This window comes from Eleutherodactylus coqui, chromosome 8, assembly GCF_035609145.1.
Source record: "Eleutherodactylus coqui strain aEleCoq1 chromosome 8, aEleCoq1.hap1, whole genome shotgun sequence".
Classification (NCBI taxonomy): domain Eukaryota; kingdom Metazoa; phylum Chordata; class Amphibia; order Anura; family Eleutherodactylidae; genus Eleutherodactylus; species Eleutherodactylus coqui.
The window spans coordinates 98,500,751-98,525,251 of record NC_089844.1 but is presented as its reverse complement, the minus strand read 5'-3'; the positions used below and the strand labels follow the sequence as shown (position 1 = coordinate 98,525,251).

At 41.7% G+C, this 24,501-nt stretch overlaps 1 protein-coding gene across 1 annotated transcript; it reads left to right on the top strand.

Moving 5' to 3' along the window:
* The first annotated feature begins 10,617 nt into the window (after window positions 1-10,617).
* Window positions 10,618-14,469, top strand: LOC136577533 (gamma-crystallin M1-1). Its single transcript, XM_066577440.1, has 3 exons — window positions 10,618-10,626; window positions 10,855-11,101; window positions 14,198-14,469. Exons 1-3 carry the CDS (start codon window positions 10,618-10,620, stop codon window positions 14,467-14,469), a joined length of 528 nt encoding a protein of 175 aa, XP_066433537.1.
* Window positions 14,470-24,501: the final 10,032 nt, after the last annotated feature.

Genomic DNA, 24,501 nt, shown 5'->3' with positions numbered 1-24,501 from the left:
TACAGGCAGAAATTGTGCAGTCCATATCTAATGCATCATGAATTTAATTTGAAAGTGAAAGCAAAAAATCTCACTCTCAAGATGGTGCCTGATAGAGAGAGTGCATCAGAGAGAGTGCTGCACAGCATGAAGTGGCTGCAATTCACAGATGAGACCTCCAGAGCATGTCAGGCATTCAGGTGAGGGGGATAGGGATGAAAAATGTGTTTTGCCAGAGTGAACCTTAAAATAATACATTGGAGAAGAATAAAGAATAGCAGATAAAAGAAGAGCAGCAAAGGCGACCAGCAACAAAGACAAAGTTCGGAAACTAAATACCGATTTTCAACGGGTGGCAAGGAAAGACAAGGAAATGGACTGGCAAAGCAAACTCAAAGCAGAAGCCAGGAAAGGCCATATCTAAGGCCTATTCTCACAGGTCAAAATGATCCGAAAACCTTTCATGCATGCAACAGCACAATCAAAGGCAAAAATGTGAAGAAAGTTAATGACCAACAGAGTATCAAGGATAAGTGAAGGGAATGCTCAGAGGAAATATATGCCTGCAACCACATACCTGGACCACTGCATGAGGTGGAGCCTGTGGACTTGGAGCTCCATTATGGAATCAGAAGTGGTTATGGCAATGAAACAACTAGCTAAAAATCAAGCACCAGGAATAGATAACATACTGGCAGAGCTATTGCTGTCAGTACCAGTGTCACAGCGCTGTGCCAGGCAGTATGGGCATCCACACAATGGCCACAGGACTGGAAAAGATCTGTCTTCATCCCTCTACCAAAAAAGGTGACTCCTGAATTGCTCCAACTACCGAACAATAGACCTTTATTCCACATGCAAGCAAGATCCTTCTCAAAACTCTACAGGAAAGACTGAGATCAGTAGTTGACGCAGCACTCCCTGATGTGCAAGCAGGATTCCAGCGATGACGCTGCACCCGCGACCATATTGCGAACCTGCGATGGACCATGGAAAAACCTCGAGAATACCAAAAGAATATCTACATGTGTGTCATCGACTACATCAAGGCCTTTGACTACGTTGACCATGACAAGCTATGGCAGGCCCTACAACAGCTGGGCTTACCGGCATATCTAGTCAAGCTAATAAAATCCCTTTATACCAATCAAGAAGCCACAGTATGGGGACACAGATTGGTTTGGAATTGGCAAAGGCGTCTGACAGGGCTGCATCCTCTCACCCTTCTTGTTTAACCTATATACGAAAATGATCATGCGGTAAATGGACCTAGACGAATTGGTAATCGGGGTGAAAATAGGTGGCAGAAACATCAACAATCTTCGTTATGTGAATTACACAACTCTGCTTGCAGAAACAGAAGCAGGTCTGAAGCAGCTGATATGGAAGATTAAAACTGAAAGTGAAAAATTGAGCCTGTACCTAAATTTAAAGAAGACTAAAGCGATGACAACTGCAAAAAATGGCCAAATTCAAATCAAAAATCGACAATAAGATCATAGAATGCGTGTGAGACTTCATCTTCTTTGGCTGAAAAATTGACCAGGCTGGAGAATCTATGCCAGAGATAAAACTTGGTATTGCATTGGGGCGAAGCGCAATACTAAACATCGACAAAATCTGGAAAAGTAGGGATATCGGTATAGCAACTAAACACAGGATAATGCAAACCACCATTTCCCCATAGCCATGTATGGATGTGAAAGCTGGACTGTAAAAAAAGCTGATAGAAGGAGGATTGATGCGTTTGAGCTGTGGTGCTGGCGAAAGCTGCTGCATATACCCTGGACAGCAAGACTAACAAACAGAGAAGTCCTGAATTGTATAAGACACGATATATCACTGCAGAGCAAGATGACCAGACTTGGACTCACGTATTTTGGCCATGTATTGTGAGCAAGGTCACTAGAAAAATCCATAATGCTTGGACAAATCAGTGGCTAAAGAAGACCTGACCGCCAAAGGACTGATACTGTCAAAGCTGATACTGGCATGGATATCATACAACTGAAAGAAGCGGTGCAAAACCGAAAAATATGAAGGGAGCTTGACTTTAGGGTCGCTGAGGGTCGTGAATGACTAAACTTCTAAGAATAATGACAACTGGGGCGAGAAGAAGAGAGGACCCTGGAGACTCTGTTATTTGGTCAAATGCTAAGAGTGAACTAGAGAAGGTGCAGGAGGGAAGCAGATCAAAGCTACTCTGAGATTGGGAGATTATTTTCCGCTGGATATTGTCAATTTTCTCTTTGATGTAAGTGGCCAGGTCTTCAGCACTAAAATCTGTCATAGGTGACTGTGTTTTAGGGCTAAGGGGGTGGTGAAAAGTATCAAACAGTCACGTTGGGTTATTACATAGGGAAGGAATGAGAATGGTGAAATAGTTTGGCATGGTGAAGGGCAGAGTAGTAAATTCTATACATAAACTTGTAGTGGAAGAAATCTCCTGACATACATGATTTTCGCCACAGGTATTCAGCAGACTTAGAGCAATCTAGATTTATAGGTTACTTTTGTGCCATCCCAAGTTGTAGTAAAGCAATGAACAGAGGGGAAAGAAAGTAAGAACAAACAGCTGAAATGATTGCTGAGTTTATGAACATTATATAACAGACTCAACTGTAAGGGATAAAATGCCAATATGTATATATTAATGTTGCACCTTATTTTATGATCCTGCCAGGACCATTGGAAAGAGGTCACATGACTTTTTTCACTCTGATTGTTGTTGCTGTGGACTGACAGGACCTGAGCCGCACACTGATTGGCTGAAGGGCTGGGTGTAAGAGAGGTCCTATTCCTGGGCTCAGGAGTGATTCAACAATTTTCAGAGAGTGCAGGAGAGCGACCTAGTGGAGCTGCAGCAGTGCAGATCTGCAGCTGGACTTTGTGAGTACCCGAGAGGGAGAGCTTTACTGATTGACAATGCAGTTTCTGACTGAGCAAGAGGGACCTGTACTAGCGAAAGCAGGCAGTGCAGACTACAAGTGTGCTGTGTATAGACACTAACTGATTCTGCAGGCAGAGCGCACAGTAAAGAGCAATTTCAAAAGTGAAATCCTGGACCAAATTCTGGGTAAAGACCAAAGTGTCTGTCGAAAAGACTAACCGTAGATACATTTGGATACCTAGTTTCCATGGAACCTGGTCGTGAGTCAAGTCATACTGCAATACTCTAACAGCTTCAATAAAGGGTGATCCCTAAAGTTTAATGTTTAGCCTCAGATATTGTGCTTGCATGTTGCTGTGTGGATGAGGACTTTTCCTAAGGAGATTGCATATACCTGCTAAGAGATAGAAATTTATTGTACCTAAAGTGTCACCAAAAACTACAGAATATACCAACAGTTATACTAAAGGAGCTACCCTTTGGTGCCAGTTCAAATTCTGTGTGGACTATATGTTGACCAATATCACTTGAGGGTGCACACCTATTATAGCAGGTACTTGTTCTTAAAGGGACTATTTGATATATCTTTATATATGCAGTGATTTCAGCTGTAGAAAGCGGTTCAAATTGTTTGTTCTTGTTATTCTCAATATTGCTTCATTATGCAATTTTCTGTAAAGCATTATTTTGTTTTAAAGCCGTGTAAGTCTTTTTTGGTGTCATATTCCGCACTTATCACCTGTTACACAACGATTACAACTAGGATACTGGAGCATTACTTAACACTAGTAGGAAGCTCTGATAGAAGTAGAACAGCAGACCCAAGTCACAATTAGGAAAGTTGCTTCAAGTAAGTCCCTGCACTGCTATTATTGGCTTTTGTTATTACAATAAAACTTGTTGCTGACATTGATGTCAGTATCGAGCAAACAGTTAGTTGAGCATTAAACTATAAACAATTTCTATGAAACTATTCTACCCCTGAGTATTATTGACCCATGTGCTTCCACAATAAATCCAGCTGGCTACAGTGTCATAGTGTAAAAGCTTTTGTCTGCTGTACCATTCAGTTAAGAGCTTTTGGTAATGTGCTTTGTCACAGTATCATGTGCATCTTGTGACATGCTTCATTATTTAGCTGAATGCATCCAGAGGCAGCTATTGTACTGAAATTGTTTCTAGAACAGTTTACAGGGAAACACCATTAATAGGTGGATGAAAAGGAAATACCCACACAAGTAGTTCTGCTGCCTTTTAGTAATATACTGTATTTTATTCTACAAGGTGATGAGAAATTTGTATCCTAAAAGTTATGATACGGAAAAAAAGTTTGCATGGGTGCGAAGGAGCTCCTCTGTTATTGTCATGAGAGGAGCTGCTTGACTCATGTTCCGGAGGGATCACAAAACAAGCACCCTTGTATGACACAAATGTGACATTGTATTGTCCCAAAGGACATTGTAGGGAAAAAGTTCAACCCCTTGTGTGTCGTTTTGACCAACAGGGCCAAATAAGAGACGCTCATGAAAATATAGTAGTTGTTTGACTGTAATGGGTATTGTTTGATGCAACATTTAAGTATTGTGCCCTACAATGGAATGAACTGTAAATAACACGTTTAGTAAAGTTTTGTTTTTGTGGCACGCACTGTCTACTTCCCACAGTTTGTCCACTGACATGTCATCCATGCATTCTACCTGCATATTACAAGTGTACCAGAGAGAGGCCCAGGCTGTGACACAGAGTCTCTGGTTAGGGACTTGGAATGGGCTCACTGATGCTGCAATGACCCAAGGGGGAAAATCAACTCAAATATCACTACCTATGGCCATATTTACCAATATACTAATACAAAGATATACAAGGGCAGGTAAAAACATAACTTCCCAACAGCATGCAGACAGGCAAATTGCTATATGGAGGAGCATTGCACAGGTGCGAAATACTGATTATCAACTGCCACGTACCTACCACATATTGAGGGCAGTGGATGGTTAGTATAAACCCCCTTTTTATGAGTCGATTCTCATTTGAATGAGGCCACGGGCGAGTGACATCACCACTAACTCATTCGCAATTGTTAGTGCTTGTGTAGCCTGTTTAGACAGACAGATCATCGTTGAGAATCGTTCACTTCTCGCTTAGTGCTTCACCGTAACAAAAAGAGAAAAAGATGCCGAAGATTTTTATGCTGGCTGAAACTGAACGTTGATCGAATAGTGAACGATGGGTTTAAAAGTAACAATTATTGCGCACTTTCGGTTATTATCATGATTTTTCAATGATAATCGGTATCTCTAAATGTGCCTTTATTCTTGCACATAGATAAGGCATACAAAAGGTGCCAGTCCCATTGATACGTGTACTGCACCAAGCAGACATACAACCTATTAATGATACTACATACAATTCAGTCCCGTGGGTTGCTTTGCATTTCAGAAGTGAATCACACTGGACCAAAACCCCAGCACCTGGCCAACACCAGCTTCGGCCGGTCTCACACGGACAGGTCAGATTCCGCATTTGGGAGTCCGCAGCAGAATCTGGCTCCAAACATGGGTGAAGGAGCCCTGAGCAAGACTAATTACCTCTGTCATCATATCTGTATTAGTGAGATCCCTTCTGGATTAGTCACTGAGTAAAGACTGAGGCAGAGACTAGCCTGGTGACTTCATATATAGATGATCCTATGGAGGATGTAGGATCTACAGTACAATATATAGACTGTCGATAGCTGCTCGTATCCTGCACTGTATATACAGACTATTGATACACAATTATACTTTATGGCCACAAGGCATGCAAGAGTTGCAAGAATGTTAGAAGTGTTAGTAACCTCTTCTGGGAAGATCACGTGTATAATATTACACAGTAACATTTTGTGTGCAGGAAATCACTCTGGCTTCCACATGCTTTCTGCTGCATCAATTACTATCCATCCTGCACTTAATGAAATACTGGAAACAAGGATGTATCTATTTTATATCACAGACGCTGACCAAAAGTCTGCTATTTTATGGACGGTCTGTGAATTCATAGATGGGTCAGAACTGCTTGGCGTCTTTGTACTCCAGGTTCTTGGTGGATGTTGCTCAATATTTCACTAGATGTGCAAGCTGTTCTTGTAAAATATCATCAATGTCATCTACAGCAGATTTATGATGGTGGAAATATGCAATGAATCAGTACCACTTAATGTATTTAGTCCTGAGTAGTTTGGATTTGTTCTTATTATGACAATAATCCCAATAATTTTTGTAAATGTGTGTATATCATTTATAGAGAACCTGTTACCAATTTTCCCCTACAAAACCAATAAAGGGGTTTTGTAATTTAAAAAAAAAATCATTACTTACCTATTCCTCCCAAGCAGTCTTTCTACTGCATCTTCTCCTCGCTGATCTTCTTCAGTCCCCCCAGGTCACTTCACCGCAAGCCGGACGGATCCTCTTCTTCTTGTTATGATGCATCCATTCCCTGCATTCTTCTTCCGGCAGATCAGTGTAAGTTACATCACTAGTGATGTAACGTTCACTGCCTAAGGAGGAATGCTGATCTATTGCTGAGACAGCGCATGCACACTATCTCGCTGTGAGAGTTCATGCACTATTGCAGAGAGATCGGGCGTATGCGCAGTCTTGGCAATAGCTCGGCACTTCCTGCTATGTTATGAGCACTACGTCACTAGTGACATAGCGACATTGTCCTGCAGGAAGGAGACTGCAGAGAATGGTCGCTTCATCACCAGAAGATGAAGAATCAGCCAGCTGGAGGTGAGCTGACCTGGGGAACTCCTCTAATACCAGGTGTTCAATCTGTAAAACACCTTTTCAAATTTATAGCTTACTGCTGAGCAGTACAGAACAACAGTCTGGTAAATGCCCAAGGCTCAGGGCACATGATGAAGGAGGGCACAACCACAGATGTGACTTATTCCCGACTCCCCGGATCCTGTACTCACTGAAAGATGGAGCCTAAGTCACAACCAGACATGGTATTGTATGCCCCAGAAGACCTCACTGCTATCTCTACAAGGTAGTTTTACTGCAGGCAGGTCAGCCACCTAGGTTCTGCTCACTGACTGGATACGGACCCTGCCGACTCTCCAGCAGTCCAAATTGCCACACTTATCAGGGTCTATTGGTTGTTTATAGAGCTCCAATGACAGATTAATAAAGATTCAGCAAAGAAATGATACTGAAAACCAAATCAGCTGACAGTCCAATAGGGGCTCTATACCTAGAAGAGAAGAGAGGACTTAGGACCGAGTCTTGAGGAACCCCAACCACAATACTTGGAATGAAGACTAGAGGGGTCCGGCTATCATAAATCATAATTCCAAGAGTATTACTGGTGTGATGTTATCGCACACATGGCATCCCAGAAATAATGATGACTTAAAGCACATTTGAAGGTAGGAATGGTCTTATTTTCAGCTACAGGAAAGGTTTGGTGCAGATGATTGCTGCTAAAGGGGTAGCTGCCAGTTATTACATTCAAGGGCCTATTTACTTTTTTTCCCTGCAATGTGGATGTTTACTCAATTTGCTCAATAAAATACATGAATGTTATAACTATTTGCATGTTATTAGTTAAGTTAGATTGTGTGTGTCTATAATTGTGACTTAGATAGCAATTGGATCATATTTTATTAGTAATGAATGCAGAAATCCAGGTAATTCTAAAGGGTTCACTTTTCTTGGGACTGTAAATCTAAAATTACTAAATAGATTAAATCTGGAGGTAACCTTTACACCTCTTAATTATAGTATTCAGACAGCACAAGTAATACATATTCTCTTAGCTTCAGGCCATGGGATTTATCGTCACCAAAATCCATTATTTCCACCATAAAACAACTTATTTATTACTTGTTTAATTTGTAGGTATATCATGAGTTAAATGAGGGTGTTTTCTGTGTACATAAGAGTCCTTGCAGTGAAAGGATAGGGTGTAATGGGCCTGAATGTGGATCACGATTCCATTCAATTATTTTTTAGGTTAAACTTTAAAAAAACACAGAAAACATAAAGAGTCTGTGAGGGTGTTCGATAAAAAGATGTGTGTTAGAAAAAATAACTATATGTAATCTTTCATAAGTGTACAGAGATTCAGTCACTGGCCCTATAAGTTATAAGTGACCTTTCACATTGGACGGAATTGTCCACGACAGCGTTGCGGATATGTTCTCTTGCGGAATATTCGGCACCAAAATCTGCACCACTAAAGTGCAGAATTGAAAATTCTGCCACCAATTCTGCATCAGAATGTGTAGGTTTTTGGTGCAGAATTCTGGGAATATTCTGCCCCATGTGAAAGATCCCTAATAGCTATTGTAGGCATAATAAACATTATTCTACCTAAAGTAATTGGAGATCTGAGCAAGAATCAAAAGTAGTATTTTATTACATGTGTCAATTCTTAGCAAGCTTCTTTGGCCCAAATGACATTGTATACTTTCCTTGGCATTCTGTCCACTAATGTCTGATACACTTCAGTTAGTATTTCCCTCCATTCATCTTGCAAACGCCTGGTGAGTTCTCTCAAAGAAGATGCATTGGCTCACTTACAATGGCAGAAGGAGCATCGTCATTGGGAAGTTGAACAATCTAAGAACCTTATATGAAATGAAGAATCACACTTTTCCATCCTCAAATCAGATGGCCATACCCGGATGTGTAGGAGAAATGGGAAGCACTTTTTGTCTGAGTGTGTTGTCCCAACATTTAAGTACGAAGAAGGTTGCATTATGGCCTGGGTGGGAATATCTTACTTGGCATGGTCTCAGTCCGTTGGTTGTAGTTGCAAGAACCATGAACATGGCGGTGTACCTTCATACTCTAGACCAGGGGTGGGCAATTAATTTTCCCATGGGGCCACATGAGAAATTGGAATGGTTTTAGAGGGCCAGACCAACAAATTCCCCGCTATGTCTTCGACCCGTCTCGTTATAGTTCGCCTGGAGAGGGGCACATTTGCGAATGCTTCTTTTTTCTCAGGACAAATTAGCGCTGCAGAGTCCACCAAACATTCTTTGACAAACTCCCCATCAGAGAATGGCTTACTGTTTCTTGCAATTTTGTAGGATACTACAAAGCAGGTCTTTACGGCTGCATCCCTGGATGAGTGAAGCTTTTTAAAAAATCCTTGCTGACTTTGCAGTTTTGCTAGCAAATCTTCAGATACCCGTGCCCGCTCTGCCTCCGTCAAGTTCTTGTATTTTTCTCCGTGTTTAGTCTCATAATGGCGATGCAAATTGTAATCTTTAAATACAGCTATCTGCTCTCCACAAACTAAACACACAGCTTTACCTTTGGTTTCAGTAAATAGATATTTAGAAGTCCATTCTTTGTTAAAAACTCGGCATTCTGCATCAATTTTTCTTTTTTTAATGTTAGCCGCCATATTTAAGGGTTAACAGCTAACCTCGGAAAATAGATTTTTTTTAATACACAGTAGTATGCTCCTAGGAGAGGGCACAGAGAGCTGCCCCAAGAAGAGAGATTAAAAAGTGAATATTATTAGTATTATTATTCTAATTACAATGCAAAGGGAAAAGTCCTGACACTTACCAATGACGAGCGTGGAACGATTGTCCTGGCACTCCCCAAGGTCCGCAACGAGCATCCTGGCACTCAGAAGTTACAGTGGCATCACTTACTCAGCATCGGGAAGCAGTGAAACTACAAACTCCGAAGCCTTGTCCATTTTGTTAACTTATGTGCTGTTTAATAAAGTTATTCAAGCCTACGTCATTGGTAGAGGTGCTTGAATAAGTAAGGCCTGAATAACTATTAGCACAGCACAGAAGTGAACAAAATGGACAAGGCTTCGGAGTGCATAGTTTCGCTGCTTCCCGTTGCTGACACCGGACTCATTGGTGAGTCACCAGGACACTCTTTGCGGGCCGGTCCGAGCTATTCAGCGGGCCGGATGTGGCCCGCGGGCCGTGCTTTGCCCAGGTCTGCTCTAGACAATAATGTGCTAGTGACCAGAATACTTTGGGAATGGTCATCAATATTTCCAACAAGACAACACACCTAGTCACAAATCTAAAGCTGTTTTATGTTGGTTTGAGGGTATGGATGTTCCATAATATCCATATACTCAACAGAGCCCTGACCTGCACCCTACTGATGTTAGGTCAGGAAATATGAACCACGCTCCTCTTCTTTGAGAGAACTCACCAGACTTTTGCAATACGAATGGAGGGAAATACCAGTCAAAGCGTATCAGATATTAGTAGAAAGTATGTCACGGACAGTATCCAATGTCATCAGGGCCGAAGAAGGCCCCACTAAGTATTAACATACGTACATAAATACTACTTTTCATTCTTGCTCAGGTGTCCGATTACTTTTGGTAGGATAGTATACATCCACCACTTACTTGAGCCACCAGTTCTTTTTAGGAAAAGTGGATACTGAACCTCTGTTTGAATGTCTGTTGGTTCTAAAGCAGAATGAAGTCCAGGAAAGAATCCCTGTCACACTTCCAATAGAGCTTCTGCCAATGTTTCTGATAGTATGGTGCCAAATGTAATATCAAGTTGACTAAACATTTAGTGGATCTGACAGTCCAGTGAAAGCTGCATTAGGGAAAGAGACAGAAGAGTAAATCATCTTACTAAACAGAAACAAACTGCCTTTTGTTCACTTTTTCTGCAGATACAGCACAGGAGCTAAAAGATATAAAGGCTACCTTTCTAGCCACACATCTGAGGAGTTCTACCAAGCAACAAGTGCACAATGGGAAAGGTACAGTAATAACAAAACTGCTATGACTAATATAGTACCGGTCTGTAGGAAGCGGTGGGGTAAATTTTGGCAAGGCTAGTATTGGGGTTTTGGATGTGTATTTTGAATAACCGCCAACCATTAAATTCAAGCATCTACATAATAAATTACATTAAACTAGTTGCCATTGAGTTATAGCTGTCTCTGTAATACTGTATAATTATTAATTATAAATCATTTGCATTTCAGATCATATTTTATGAGGACAGGAACTTCCAGGGTCGTTCCTTTGAATGCAGCAATGACAATCCTGACCTGCAACCTCACTTCAATGCTTGTAACTCTGTCCGAGTGGAGAATGGCTGCTGGATGCTGTATGAACGCCCCAATTACATGGGACATCAATATTTCCTGAAGAGGGGAGAGTATCCTGATTATCAGCAGTGGCAAGGACTGAACGACTCCATCAGATCATGCCGATTAATCTCAGAAGTGAGTTACATACAAAATTAGTTCTGCTTTGTTTTGGCATTTGATAATTGAATATAATAACATATTTTGCTTGATATATAAAAGACTATATATTTATTATTAACTGATACCGTACTATTTTTGTATGTATGTATAGACTGGTGTATGTCAATAATAATATGGACTCTTTTTGTTTATTAGTATACAGCATCATTCTGTAGGCCTACAACTTTAGTGGCTCATAATAAGGTCGACTTCATTTACATTGATACTTTTTCAGTAATTAAAGGGGTTGTCCCGCGCCGAAACGGGTTTTTTTTTTTTCAACCCCCCCCCCCCCCCGTTCGCCGCGAGACAAACCCCGATGCAGGGGTTAAAAAAGAACACCGGAGAGCGCTTACCTGAATCCCCGCGCTCTGGTGACTTCTTACTTACCTGATGAAGATGGCCGCGGGGATCTTCTCACTCGGTGGACCGCAGGGCTTCTGTGCGGTCCATTGCCGATTCCAGCCTCCTGATTGGCTGGAATCGGCACGTGACGGGGCGGAGCTACACGGAGCCGGCATCCAGCACGAGCAGCCCCATTGAAAAAAGAAGAAGACCGGGACTGCGCAAGCGCGGCTAATTTGGCCATTAGACGGCGAAAATTAGTCGGCTCCATAGAAACGAGGACGCCAGCAACGGAGCAGGTAAGTGAAAAACTTTTTATAACTTCTGTATGGCTCATAATTAATGCACAATGTACATTACAAAGTGCATTAATATGGCCATACAGAAGTGTATAGACCCACTTGCTGCCGCGGGACAACCCCTTTAAGGTGTCCTTTGTATAAGATGTCATGTACATGGCAGAGCCATTTCATGTATCTTAAAGGAAGTACTCATAATTATACAAATCTTTATTTATTTGGCGCCAATATTTTCTCCAGTGCTTTAGAAATCGGAGGAAACATACACAAATGAGTCATGACATACATTATTAAGCTGATGCGATGCTTGAACAATAGGGGCAAGGACTCTGCATGCGAGAGATTACAGACTATAAGGAGGTATACACACACACGTGTATATATATATATATATATATATATATACACGTGTACATACATAAGGTGTGGATCACAGGTGACTGTGTATAAAGAGTTGAGAAGGGTAATGAGGTATGTGGGTGGATGCAGTTGGAAGAAGATTTGGCAAGTGAGAGTGTAGAAGTAGGGTCAATAGAGAAGAGTTAGATAAGGAAATATGGTGGGCCTTCCTAAAAAGATGTATTTTTATGGCATGATTAAAGCTGTGAGCGTTTGAAATTAACCTGATTGTCTGGGGGGTTCCAGAGAACTTGTGCGGCTCAGGAAAAATCTTGGAGACGGGAGTGGAAGGTTCGGATTAAGGCTTAGTCACACGGGCGCATCCGGGGGCCGATGCATCCGTATTCCTGCAGGATAAGACGGCCGCACTGCAGGTGTGGGGAAAGAACACATGGCCAGCTTCATTGCCAGTCATGTGTTCTTTCTTCCGGCGCTGCGGAGAGATGTCCACACCTGCAGCACAGCTGTCTTCTTCATGGAGGAAGACGGGCGCATCGGCGCCCGGATGTGGCCATGTGACTAAGCCCTTAGAGAGGAATTTAGTCTAAGGTCATAAGCAGAGCAAAGAGTACAAGTAGGGTGGCAGATAGAGATGATGGAGGAGATATAGGGGGGTGCAGCACTGTGAAGAGCTTTATGGATGAGTGCGATGAGTTTAAATTGTATTTTATATTTGATGGGCAGTCAGTGCGGTCACTGGCACTGGGTAGAGGCATCAGTGTAACAGCTTGACAGGAAGATTAACCTGGCTCCTGCGCTGTTAGTCCGGGAAGTTAACATGTGGTCAGTCAGTATGACTCTTTTCATTCAGTCCATGCACATGCACTCCTATATAGAACAGTGGAGTGCACATGCCCGGACTGAATGAATAGAGTCATACTGACTAACTGGGTGCCAACTTTCCAGGCTGACAGAGCAAGAAAGAAGTGCTCGGTAAGTATAAAAATGCCACCCCTGGACTCAGTAGAACCACAACTGTAAGCAGGTTCCCTTTAAATTGCAGTATTGATGTCAACAAATTAGACTTTTTGGAAACTGAATCAATATTTATAATTATTTTACACAAATATACAGATGGGACACATTTTAGTTAGATTGTGATAGCATGGTGCAGAAAGTCATCTTATCCTAACCCAATCAAAGGCTCTTATCGTAACACAACAAAACCCATTGTAAAGTAATGGCCAATTTACGCATAACGATTATCACTCAAAATCTGTTCAAATGAACGAATTTGCGCAATAATTGTTCAGTGTAAATACGAAAAAATACGTTCACTATTCATCAGTGTTAGCTTACTGCAAAAATCTTATCCACACAGGGTGGCCAATTCATTGCGGCAAAGCTGGGCGGAACCTGCGAAGTGGCGAGAAATTGACAGCCGCAGCATGTAAATTCTTTTTTTTCGTTGCAGTCTCACTCCTCTCCATGGTTAGAGAAAGCCGTAATGGAATACCGCAGCCGAACTGCTCCAAAACCCGCGGCGAAATACAGTGGTTTCTAAAGCTGCAGCTCTCCCGCAGAAATCTTGCGGCTCTTTGGTGCAGCCAAACTGCAAGATTTCTGTGGGATTTCCATCCCGTGGGAACCCAACCTTAGGGTTCTTTTACTCTGAAAGATTATCAATCAGATTCTCACTGATCGCGGGAATCTGAACAATAATCGTTTAGTGTAAATACCTGCACAATCTGGACGAATGATAATTCATTTGTCATTTGGTTCAAGCAGGCATAAATAAACAAACAATGATTTGCCCTTGTAAACAGGCAGTTGTTTATGTATGCAGGATTGCCTGTTTACTGTAAATGGAAGCGGGTGGGCCAGAATGTTTCCCAATTCACTCCGTCTCGATTCACCAAGTGATCATTGCTGGGTTGGCTATTGGGCATCTTCACTCAACAGTCGTCCCTTGCAAAATGGCCCTAACCCAGCTGTAATGGAAATAAAAAATATTGTTAACTGTGATGTTTATACCAATGATGTACAGAACTAACCATATTAATTAAATTGATTATCTCCACAGCATTTGGGAGGTGGCATACATAAAATTAGAGTCTATGAAAGAGATGATTGCAAAGGAGAAATGATGGAATTTATGGAAGATTGTCCAAATGTTTATGATCGCTTCTGCTCACATGAAATCCGTTCCTGCAATGTGTTGGAAGGCCATTGGATTTTCTATGAACTTCCTAACTACAGAGGAAAGCAGTATTTGCTGAGACCCGGCGAGTATAAGAGGTTCACTGACTGGGGCTCCTCAACTGCCAAGGTGGGCTCTTTCCGACGTGTATTGGAACTTTTTTAAAGGTTCCACATATGTTCCTGATATAATAAAATGATTACAAACTGCTATGAGTGTGGCCTGGTTTGTTTTTTTTTAATCAGAATTCAATACTTGATCTAAAATATTTCATAAACAGATATTAAAGGTTGGATTCAGCTTCAAAGTGTTCTTTGCTGATTTCATATAATATTTGGGATATTCATGGAAATGGGTAACACAATAAGGCAAGAAGTAAATGTGAATTCATGATTGCTGCAGAATGAAGTAAGTTAGGCACTGATGTTAAGACATTATCCATCAGTTAAAAACTGTTACATTGGACATGCAGTCCATTTTGCATGTAGCATGTTATAGAGCAGAAGGAGCTGAGAGGAGTGATATATAGATTTGTTGCAAAGATTCAGTATAACTTGTATTTTATTCATTTACATTTATCCTCATTTTGAGCTTAGATGTCTATTGGGCAGTCCTATCAATGAGTGACAGCTATCTCTATATGCATAGTTATACATAAATAGCTGTCAGTCACTGATAGGACCGCAATGAGCAAAGATTTAAGTGAACAATATACAGGTCAAGATTAACATTGGAGTGCTATCCCTAGGCCCTATGACATCCATTGTTTAGTGGCCTCTAGCTGCCCACTCTCTAGCAAGCTGAGGGAGGCCCCCTATATATATATATATATATATATATATATATATATATATATACTCACCTGTTTATCTTAAGAAGCCACATTAGACGTCTTCTTCTTACTTCTGGGTAGCACAGGTATGTGTGGGTTCTAATTATTATGTGGAGCACAATGGATAGTGAGATTGTGTAGAGGCGAAAAACATAAAGAGTAAGCTGGAAAAGCAAGAAGCCAGAGATATCTGTGTCAAATTTTGCAGAGATAAGCTGTTGCCAGGAGAAGTCATAGCGGTTTGAGGCTTTTTTTGCCAAAAAAAGAAGGCATAGCAAAATAAACCTAGAAAAAACACTGCAAAAAGGTTTTATTTTGGCGCATAGTTTATAGCAGTCTGTATTTTATAACTGCTCCGTATTGTAGGCAGCCTTAATCTGCCCTTGGTAATATACAAGTTATATTGAATTTTTCCCACAAAACTATTTATCAGTGTACACAGTTACAGAAGAAATATAAACAAATGAAATACAAGTCAACATGTAAAGGGGATATGACACTACCCCTTTAAGTGTCCCCTGTCACGTCCGCACGGAACAAGAGCACCACACCCAGGACGGACGCAGGGCAGTGTTCACACTGAAACACAGGAAGCACAAACAATACAATGCTAACACAGACTACACCACTCAAGGCAAAGGTAGAGGGAGAGACCTGTCCCTTACAACTCGGGGGAATGGGGAAACCCTGCCTTAAAGCATGGTAGGTGTCCTGGTAAGGACAGCCCCCTGGTCTTCACCTAGGACCTGACTATCCCTGATAAGGTACCTAGAGAGATGCAGAAAACACTACAAAGAAACTAAAGGCAAATGAAAAAAAAACAGCACTTAACTGACAGTGGAAAGCTTTCATCCAGGATAGAAGCTCCAACTTGCTCCAACTACACCTCCAACTAAACTGAATAGGTAAGCTGCAACCAGAATTCATGGACATAAATCATGACTGACAAATGCCCAAGACACATACCAAGCATACCAGCACACATTTATGGGGGGAATTACTGCAGAATGTACAAGGTATTGGTTCATGTCTTGGCCAAAACACTTAAGCCCACAAACCTGCAACAAGGGTCATCATAGTCTCGTGGGACTCTACTCTCACAAGACAGCTTACTATTAATTCTGCTAGCCAACCCCTAGATGGTAATGACCTCAGAAGGACAGGACTCAGTTTACTTCAACATACCAGGGATTGCATACAACACAGATCATTTACCCTGAGCAGGACTGTTCGCACAACATGTCCGGCCACCTGCACAGACACACGTAACAAGTCGCTCTTCACAACAATACACACTGATCATGTCTGTTCACTTCATGTCCGGCCACCTGCACAGACACACAGAACATGACACTGTTCACACCTATACACACTGAACAGGCTGATATATATGTGCAGCAGACCAGTGGACATTCGCTGGCTGGAGAACACCACACCCAGCCAGCTCAATTATCCTGGAACCTCATAGAACAACAGGTCACAGCAGCATAAACCTAACATCCCCTTGGAGAATGGCTTGAGATAGGCTCTATAATGAGCCCAAATGTCTCATGGATGCATGTGGGTTTTGTATTTTGTTCATCACAACAACTCAATAGAAACAGGATAAACTTCTGTCAGCAGAATCAATTCCCCAATGTTTGTAGATCTTGGCTACTACTCCCACCAAGACCCATCTGTGCCAAGACAAATTCTGACACCTTCTCCAATGCAGTCTTGCCTCCTGTCTGGCAGCTCCTCCTTGCTTCGCTCAGATGTGAGGTGAACTTCCTGCTCCCACTTCCTAGACTACATTGGGGAATAACATAGAGAGAAAGTCCATATTGAAGCCTGTGCTTGAATTATTTATCAAATAGGTCACGTGCAATAATATATTTGTCACAACATATGTCAATAAAATTGCCACAGTGTGCAGGTACATGTACCATAGCTGTTGACTGCAACTTGTCAGCTCTGGAGTTGCCAATACAGCCTAAACACCAGCAATCCATCCTACAACTTTTAGTCCCCATATCTCTTTCAGGCAATCAGAATAATCCCTGGATCATCGACCCTTCTAAAGTGACTGTAATGTAATATTATTACGCTCCAGAAAAACTCTCATCAAATTTTATATCACAACGTCCTCAGGAAAAGAGTTCCATAGTGTCAGTGCTCTTACAGTAACGAACCCCCTTCTAAGTAGAAACCTTCTTTCCTCTAGACGTAGAGGGCACCCCCTTGTTACTGTCACAGTCCTGAGTATAAATAGATGATGGGAGAGATCTCTGTATTGTCCCCTGATATATTTATACATAACTATTAGGTCGCCCCTCAGTCGTCTTTTTTCTAAACTAAATAACCTCTCTGGGTATTGTAGTCCGCCCATTCCATTTATTACTTTAGTTGCCCACCTTTGTACCCGCTCAAGCTCTTATATGTCTTTCTTGAGTACTGGTACAAAAAACTGTACACAATATTCCATGTGACTTGTAAAGAGGAGTTCTTGTCATGTGCCCCTATACCTTTTTTTATGCACCCCATGATCCTATTTGCCTTGGCAGCAGCTGATTGGTCCGGTTATATGCCATGTCCTAAGGGGTTAAACTCCAAGGAATCATCAACTTTCCAACATAGTTCTGAAGGCTAATAAGGTCTAATAAAGTTTTGTTTCTTTAATCATTTTTTGCAAACTACTTCTAGAATCTTTAATTTTTATTGCTGTTTATAGTAGATTGATCTTGTTTATCTTTAGTAGAACACTTCCTTATTCCTTTACTGTCTATTTTTTAAATGCATCAGGATGCATAAAAATGAGCAAAAAAAACACACAAAAAGAAGCTGAAATGCATTAAAAATGTATGCTTTTTGTGCCTCTTTCCACATTTTGTTTATTTATGCACATTGTCTTTTTAATTGAAGGGGTTAATGTTTTATGGTTACTCTCCTGGTTTTTAGTCCCCTCCTTTTCGTTCCCCTGCCCCTTCCTTAGCCCAGGTGGTGATTGTCTGTTATATTTGGCTGCGTGGGGAGGAAGGGGAGTGTGTTGCACTGTATTTTAATTTTTGTATATGCCGTGATTAGGAGATTCACTTGAATCATGTAGGCCTATTGTATATCCTGTGCAGTTGTTACTCCGATTATGGCTTTCTATGTCTATGCACTTAGTTGGAGAAAATCATTGAGGCTGGGTTAGCTGCTTAAAAGTTTTTGTAAGTTTTGGATTTTTTTAGAAACAAAACACAAGATGTATAAAAACAAAATTTTTCCACAAAAATAAAATACAATGTGTCACAAATAAAACAGACTTAGAATCACTTGGCTAAATACAGGTAATTTCACTTCTGCATCGGAACCTCTGGCTGCAGGTTTCGTCGCAGATCCAGCTGCAAATAGCAGCGCCTTTTCTTCCGTCCCAAAAGAACGGGCTACTGTGCGAAAAGTAGGCAGACCCTATTATAGTCAATGCCCAGCACAAGTGTGAAAGCACCCTAAACGCTTTCATTAGGGAGCAATGAGTTAAAGGGGTTGTCCCGAGAAAGCAAGTGGGGTTAAGCACTTCTGTATGGCCATATTAATGCACTTTGTAATATACATCGTGCATTAAATATGAGCCATACAGAAGTTATTCACTTACCTGCTCCGTTGCTGGCGTCCCCGTCTCCATGGTGCCGTCTAATTTCAGCATCTAATCTAATAGACGCGCTTGCGCAGAAGGGTCTTCTCCCTTCTCTTGGGTCTCGGCACGAGCGGCTTTCTGGCTCCGCCCCCTTCTACGCATCATCGCGTAGCTCCGCCCCGTCACGTGTGCCGATTCCAGCCAATCAGGAGGCTGGAATCGGCAATGGACCGCACAGAGCCCACGGTGCACCATGGGAGAAGACCCGCGGTGCATCGTGGGTGAAGATCCCGGCGGCCATCTTGGTAAGGTAAGTAAGAAGTCGCCGCAGCGCGGGGATTCGGGTAAGTACTAAAGCTTTTTTTTTTTAACCCATCCCTTGGGTTTGTCTCGAACGGGGGGCCTATTGAATTTTAAAAAAAACGTTTCGGCGCGGGACAACCCCTTTAAGCAAACAGCCGTACTCACCATTCCTGGTTCTCCTGTACCAAGGTTTTAACAATGCAACCAACTCCTTGAATACCCCCCAGCATCTTTATTAGTTTGTGTAATACCAGTTTCAAAAGGATGTTGAAATTGAAACATTTTTCTGAACTTCTGACTATCTTTCATTCTGAGAGACTCTGGCTCTCTTACATGCCCTTTTTATACAGAGTCATGTGACTTATTAGAAAATTTACTCTCCAGCTGTTTTTCATTAGTACCACTTCTGTTATCCCTTTGCCAACTTTTGTGAGATGTGTTGCTGCCATCAATTCCTAAATTAGTTTTTTTTCTAATTTACCTTGGTTCACCTTCAGATTTGTGTTCTATGTTCTATTGCGAATGAAATATGGTTATATGAGATTTCCAAATCATTGCATTCTTTTTTTCTTTACATTTATTTACATTTTACACTTTACAACTTTTTTGAAATTGAAGTTGTCAACTGAGTAAGGATTTCTTTCATTGGCTAGACCATAGTACTGGATATCTTTATAAAGTTTGCTGACATAATCTGAACAACTCTGGGATCTCTCCGTACACTGGCTATTCAAGCATATTCAGGTGAGCTGACTTCTATTCTTCTTTCTAATCTTTTAGCAATGTTACACGAAGCTGATACAAGTGGTACTAGTGCCTTCTCTGCCTGTGCTGACAGATACATTACACAGGAGTTTCATTTGTCACAGCAATAAATAAAATCCTCATGCTTACAAAAAGCAACCACAGTGACAAAATACAAAGAATTATCAATGACAATCAAAAAAAAAAAGGCAAACAATTTTGGATTAATTGGGAAAATCAGTAAATGTCCTTTTCTTCCTCAGCTGTACACATGCAGCAGTAGAATGACGCATAGGGGATATAATTTTTCTTTCAGGGCTATTAAACTATTCTATCCACAACAGATACAGTGGAAGAACAATTATTTTGTCTTCTTGTTTCTATATTAGTGCGCATGGATATCATAGAGAAGGGTTCCCCTCTAGAGGGAAAGATGCCACTTTGGCAGACCTTGCAGGTCCATGCAGGTCTATGGTTGACTTTTCATTTAAATGCACAGCAAGTAATGTTTGTTTATGGCGGCTGCAGGGAAATGTATGGCCAGTTTCAGCTTCACCAGGCAATAATGTGACCACAGCTGATTGCCTGGAGTTAGGGAAGCTAGGTTGCAGTGATCAGCTCATCATCAGGCTACTTTTTTTTATAGAAAGGGTTTTCTTAATGAAATTATGGTAGCAATGTGCCTTCCCAAGCTGCCTAAAATATAATGCTGTATCTACAGAGGTTGATCATAGCATGGCAGTTAATTGCAATGTATCAATAGAAAGAAGTGTAGTATTAAAGCAATTTAAGTTCCTGTTCCCACTTTAAATAAAATATCTTACAGTATTTTAAACATGGTAAGTGTTAGTGGTTGGCATTACTGGTGTATCACTAGGAGTCACAGGCGTCACAAATTGCGACCTGGCCTCTTGGCTAGGGGGAATCTATGGGTTTCTCCATGTCAGGCTGTGCCAAACTGAATGTCAGCTTTTGTTTGTCTTTGGCCGCTTTCACAGAACAGAGGAAATCGTGCGAGGTTTGTGCGTTGCAAGACACACAAATCTTGCACGAATATGAACCCCATTCTTTTGAATGGGGTCATATACATGAGCAATTTTTTTCCCGCATCCATCACAGTGCAGGAAAAAGTTGCAGTATGTCTTATCTTTAGGCTTTTCCTCGGAACACCTCGCCCATTGTTTTCAATGGGATCGGCAAAGCATCGCACAGCATGCAAGGTGCACACGAGTGCTATGCAAAGGCTTCCCAGCCGTGCCAGATAGTCACTACTTCCCTGAAGTGATGCAAGGTGTTTTAACACAAAAGCTCCTCACATCCGCGGCGACATTGCACGTGGACGAATGCAATATCGGACGAGTTTCACAGCCCAATATTGTGCTTGTTGTGTCAAATTAGCCTTACTGTCCATTATGGGTCTCTGTGAGTCTAGTCCTTGCTACAGCCTGCCCCACCTATTTACAGCATGTGGGGTTGCCCCAGTTTTTCAGTATGGAAGTGGCCCTGCACCTCTGTGGGTCTTCCTGGCTGCTATGCCACTATCGTGTCCAAATACCCCTAGCTGCAAGCATGTAACATGCACCTTTCAAGTAATCTGCAGAGCACATTGGAATGGTACCTAGGAAATAGTGCGTAACACTATTCCAGTACAAGATCTTTTGAAAAGGGTGTACTATCTCTATATGTATACAAGTGTATGGCGGATGCCGATTGCCGTTGAATAGAGCAGCCTTGGGAATTGAGCCCACTTAATACCTGGCAGGTTCAGCTAATTTTGACAGCTAACACTCAGCTGCAATATCCAGGATTGGATTAGGCTCCCTTTGCCTCCCAAATGCCCCCTCCATGATGAGATTGTAGGGTGCAGTTTAGTTACCATGGCAGCTGGAAGTCTTGTGAAGGTACCCATGCCTGCCATGGATGTCTTCCCATTAAAGGGGTATTCCAGTGATTCAAAGTGAAAGCTATATGCTTCAGAAGGCAATAACACATTATTCTGTAACATAACTTATTTTACAAAGCTACAGTGATATTGCTTTTCTTATGCTCTCCCGCTGTTACGATCATGTGGGCAAACAAAGCATGGGGCCCAGACGATCATGACCATGGAACGGATACACACGGGTTTCCAGACAACTGACCCTGTTCTACATGGGAGGAGGATGACAGTGGTCCTATCTAAGTGGGGACATTGCCCCAATAAGAGGGCGGCCCAGTGGTATTCGGAACTGGGCCCTAGCTAATCCTAGGAGCTACGCCACAGAACAGGAGACATACACATGTCACATGACAGGCACAGAACAGCAGGACACACAGAGCCAGAATACACAGCATACAGCAGCCAAAATGCAACCAGTAGTAACAGATGTAAGCTGAATATAAATACCAGGTATTAGTTGACATTTTGCACAAACCGTGAAAGCTAGCAGGCCACTTCACGGCTCCTGGTTATACTGCTAGTCCCTACACTAACCAGGAGTCCAGCAGAACCGGATAGAGTTCACACAGAACGCTGCAACAGGACAAGACACAGATAGCAGGTCATACAACAAGCAAACAACAAGCTGACAGACTTTAAACGAACAAACGGACATGAACCAGCAAGACACAGATCACACAGCAAGCTGGCATCAGGACAGACAACCAGGGCACGGACTCTACCTAGAGCTCACATGAACACAGATGAAACTCACAGCAAGTCTATGTGTCCTCATACCAGGGGGGATAGACAGACAGCCAACAGAGCTGACATAGGGGACTGTGTCAGGGATCCACCAACTGACACACTGGAAGCAGAGAGATACAACAGACCTACTTGCAAACACAGATTAGAATGGGAACAAGCTGAACATGACTGATAAGTTACAGAACACAGAAGTAACATGAGTGATCACCTTGGAACCCAGCCAGACACTGAACAGGAGCTGGGCTTATATGTGAGCACAGATCCAGGAGATTGGCTAGCAGGAAGTACCACACCCAGCCAGCTCAATTAACCCTCAACCACCTGTAGCTGTGCTGCTAGGAAGCTTAGAACTAGAGATCCCAGCAGCACACGTAACAACCGCCACATAGTTCTCCATTGGTATCCATTGAAATGCTTCGTTGTTTTACTGGTCAGGCAAGCTCAATGCCTTCAAATTCTGTAATGATGACACAGTTATACAGTTGTGGATGGTTTTGTGGGAGATGTAGTTTTTGCAATTCCCAGCGACCATTTTAAATTATGTCAAAATATGAAACTAGCTGGAAAGTGGTGGTGGCACAAGTTGGCAAAACAAGCTACTGGAGTTCAGTTTGATGATCTAGATCGAAGTTTGGAATAATGGCGATAAATGGAAATGTTCGTGGAATTTTGAGAATTTTGGCTAATCACTGGAATAACCCTTTATATGCAGTCTGGTGCAGGGCTTAATAGAATTCTTGTAAATGTATGATATACTGCAATACAGAGGTATTGCAGTACATAGTGTATACGATCAGAAGATTGCTAGTTCAAGTCCCCTATGGTGACTAAAAAAACATTTAAAAATTTTGTGAATTAAAAGAAAATATTAAAAGTTTAAAAAAAACTTTTCCTGGTTGTTGCATCAAAAAAGAACAAAGAAAAAACTGGTATTACCACCTCTGAAAATAGGTTACTAATTTATTTTAAAAATTATATTATTAATCTTGCATGGTGAACACCATCAGAAAAAAATGTAGTGCCAGAATATCATTTTTTTGGTCCCCCCATATAAAAAAAAAACAGAATAAAAACAAATTTAAAAAATCATATGTACCCCAAAATGGTACCAATAGTAGCTACAGCTCATCTGGTAAAATCCGCAAGGACTTTGAAAAACTCAGCCAGATATTGCCCACTCTAAAAGTGCTAACAACTGAGCCACTACACTTGTCCTTTCTGGTCTTAACAAGAAAAGCAAAAACAAGAATTAAAAAAAAAAGAACATAAAAAAACCCATCCAGATGTTGCATGTGGTGAGAGTTGATCCTACGACTCCTGCACTGTCAGCAGTAGTATTAAGAACTGAGCCACCACACTTGTCCGTTCTGCTCTGGAATGCACCTGATTTTTTGTATTTGTGTCTGCCACATTGAATTATCCATTCCATTGTGCAGGCCACATGTAAGTAGCCAGTCTACATCAACTTCTATTTAGCTACTCTTCCTGTGCAAATCTGTGCCCTTCAGCACAGAAATAGCCAAGCAGAACAGTCATAGATGTGTTGCAATCATAATTTTTTAAATTTTTCCGGTGACATACCTACATGAGGGCATGTTTTTTGTGGTGTTGAGGCCCACTTCGGAGAAGTAGAGTTGAACACCTAGAATTAACACCACCGACAAAGTCTCCTAAAAGGGCTAGAAACTCCAGAATCAAGAGAACACCTTAAAGTGCGGTACATAGGTCAAGAGCAAGTAAAGTGTGAGTTTGACCTAGCCTTCCCATCTCTTTGGAATCAAGAATCATTTGGGGTATGCACTGCCACCAGCACCACCTACACCAGAGGTCAGTGCACTCCAATATCAAGCACAATATTTAACTCTGTGAATAGCCAGCTGCAGGAGTGACATATTCAGTATCAGCCATTGGGGGTGGAAAACCAGCAGACAAAACATCATCCCCCATCCCGGCATATCACACATAGTTGAAGAGAACCTTTGTAGTACATTCCAGGAAGACGTTCAGCAACCAATTTACAGTAGATTTTTCAAT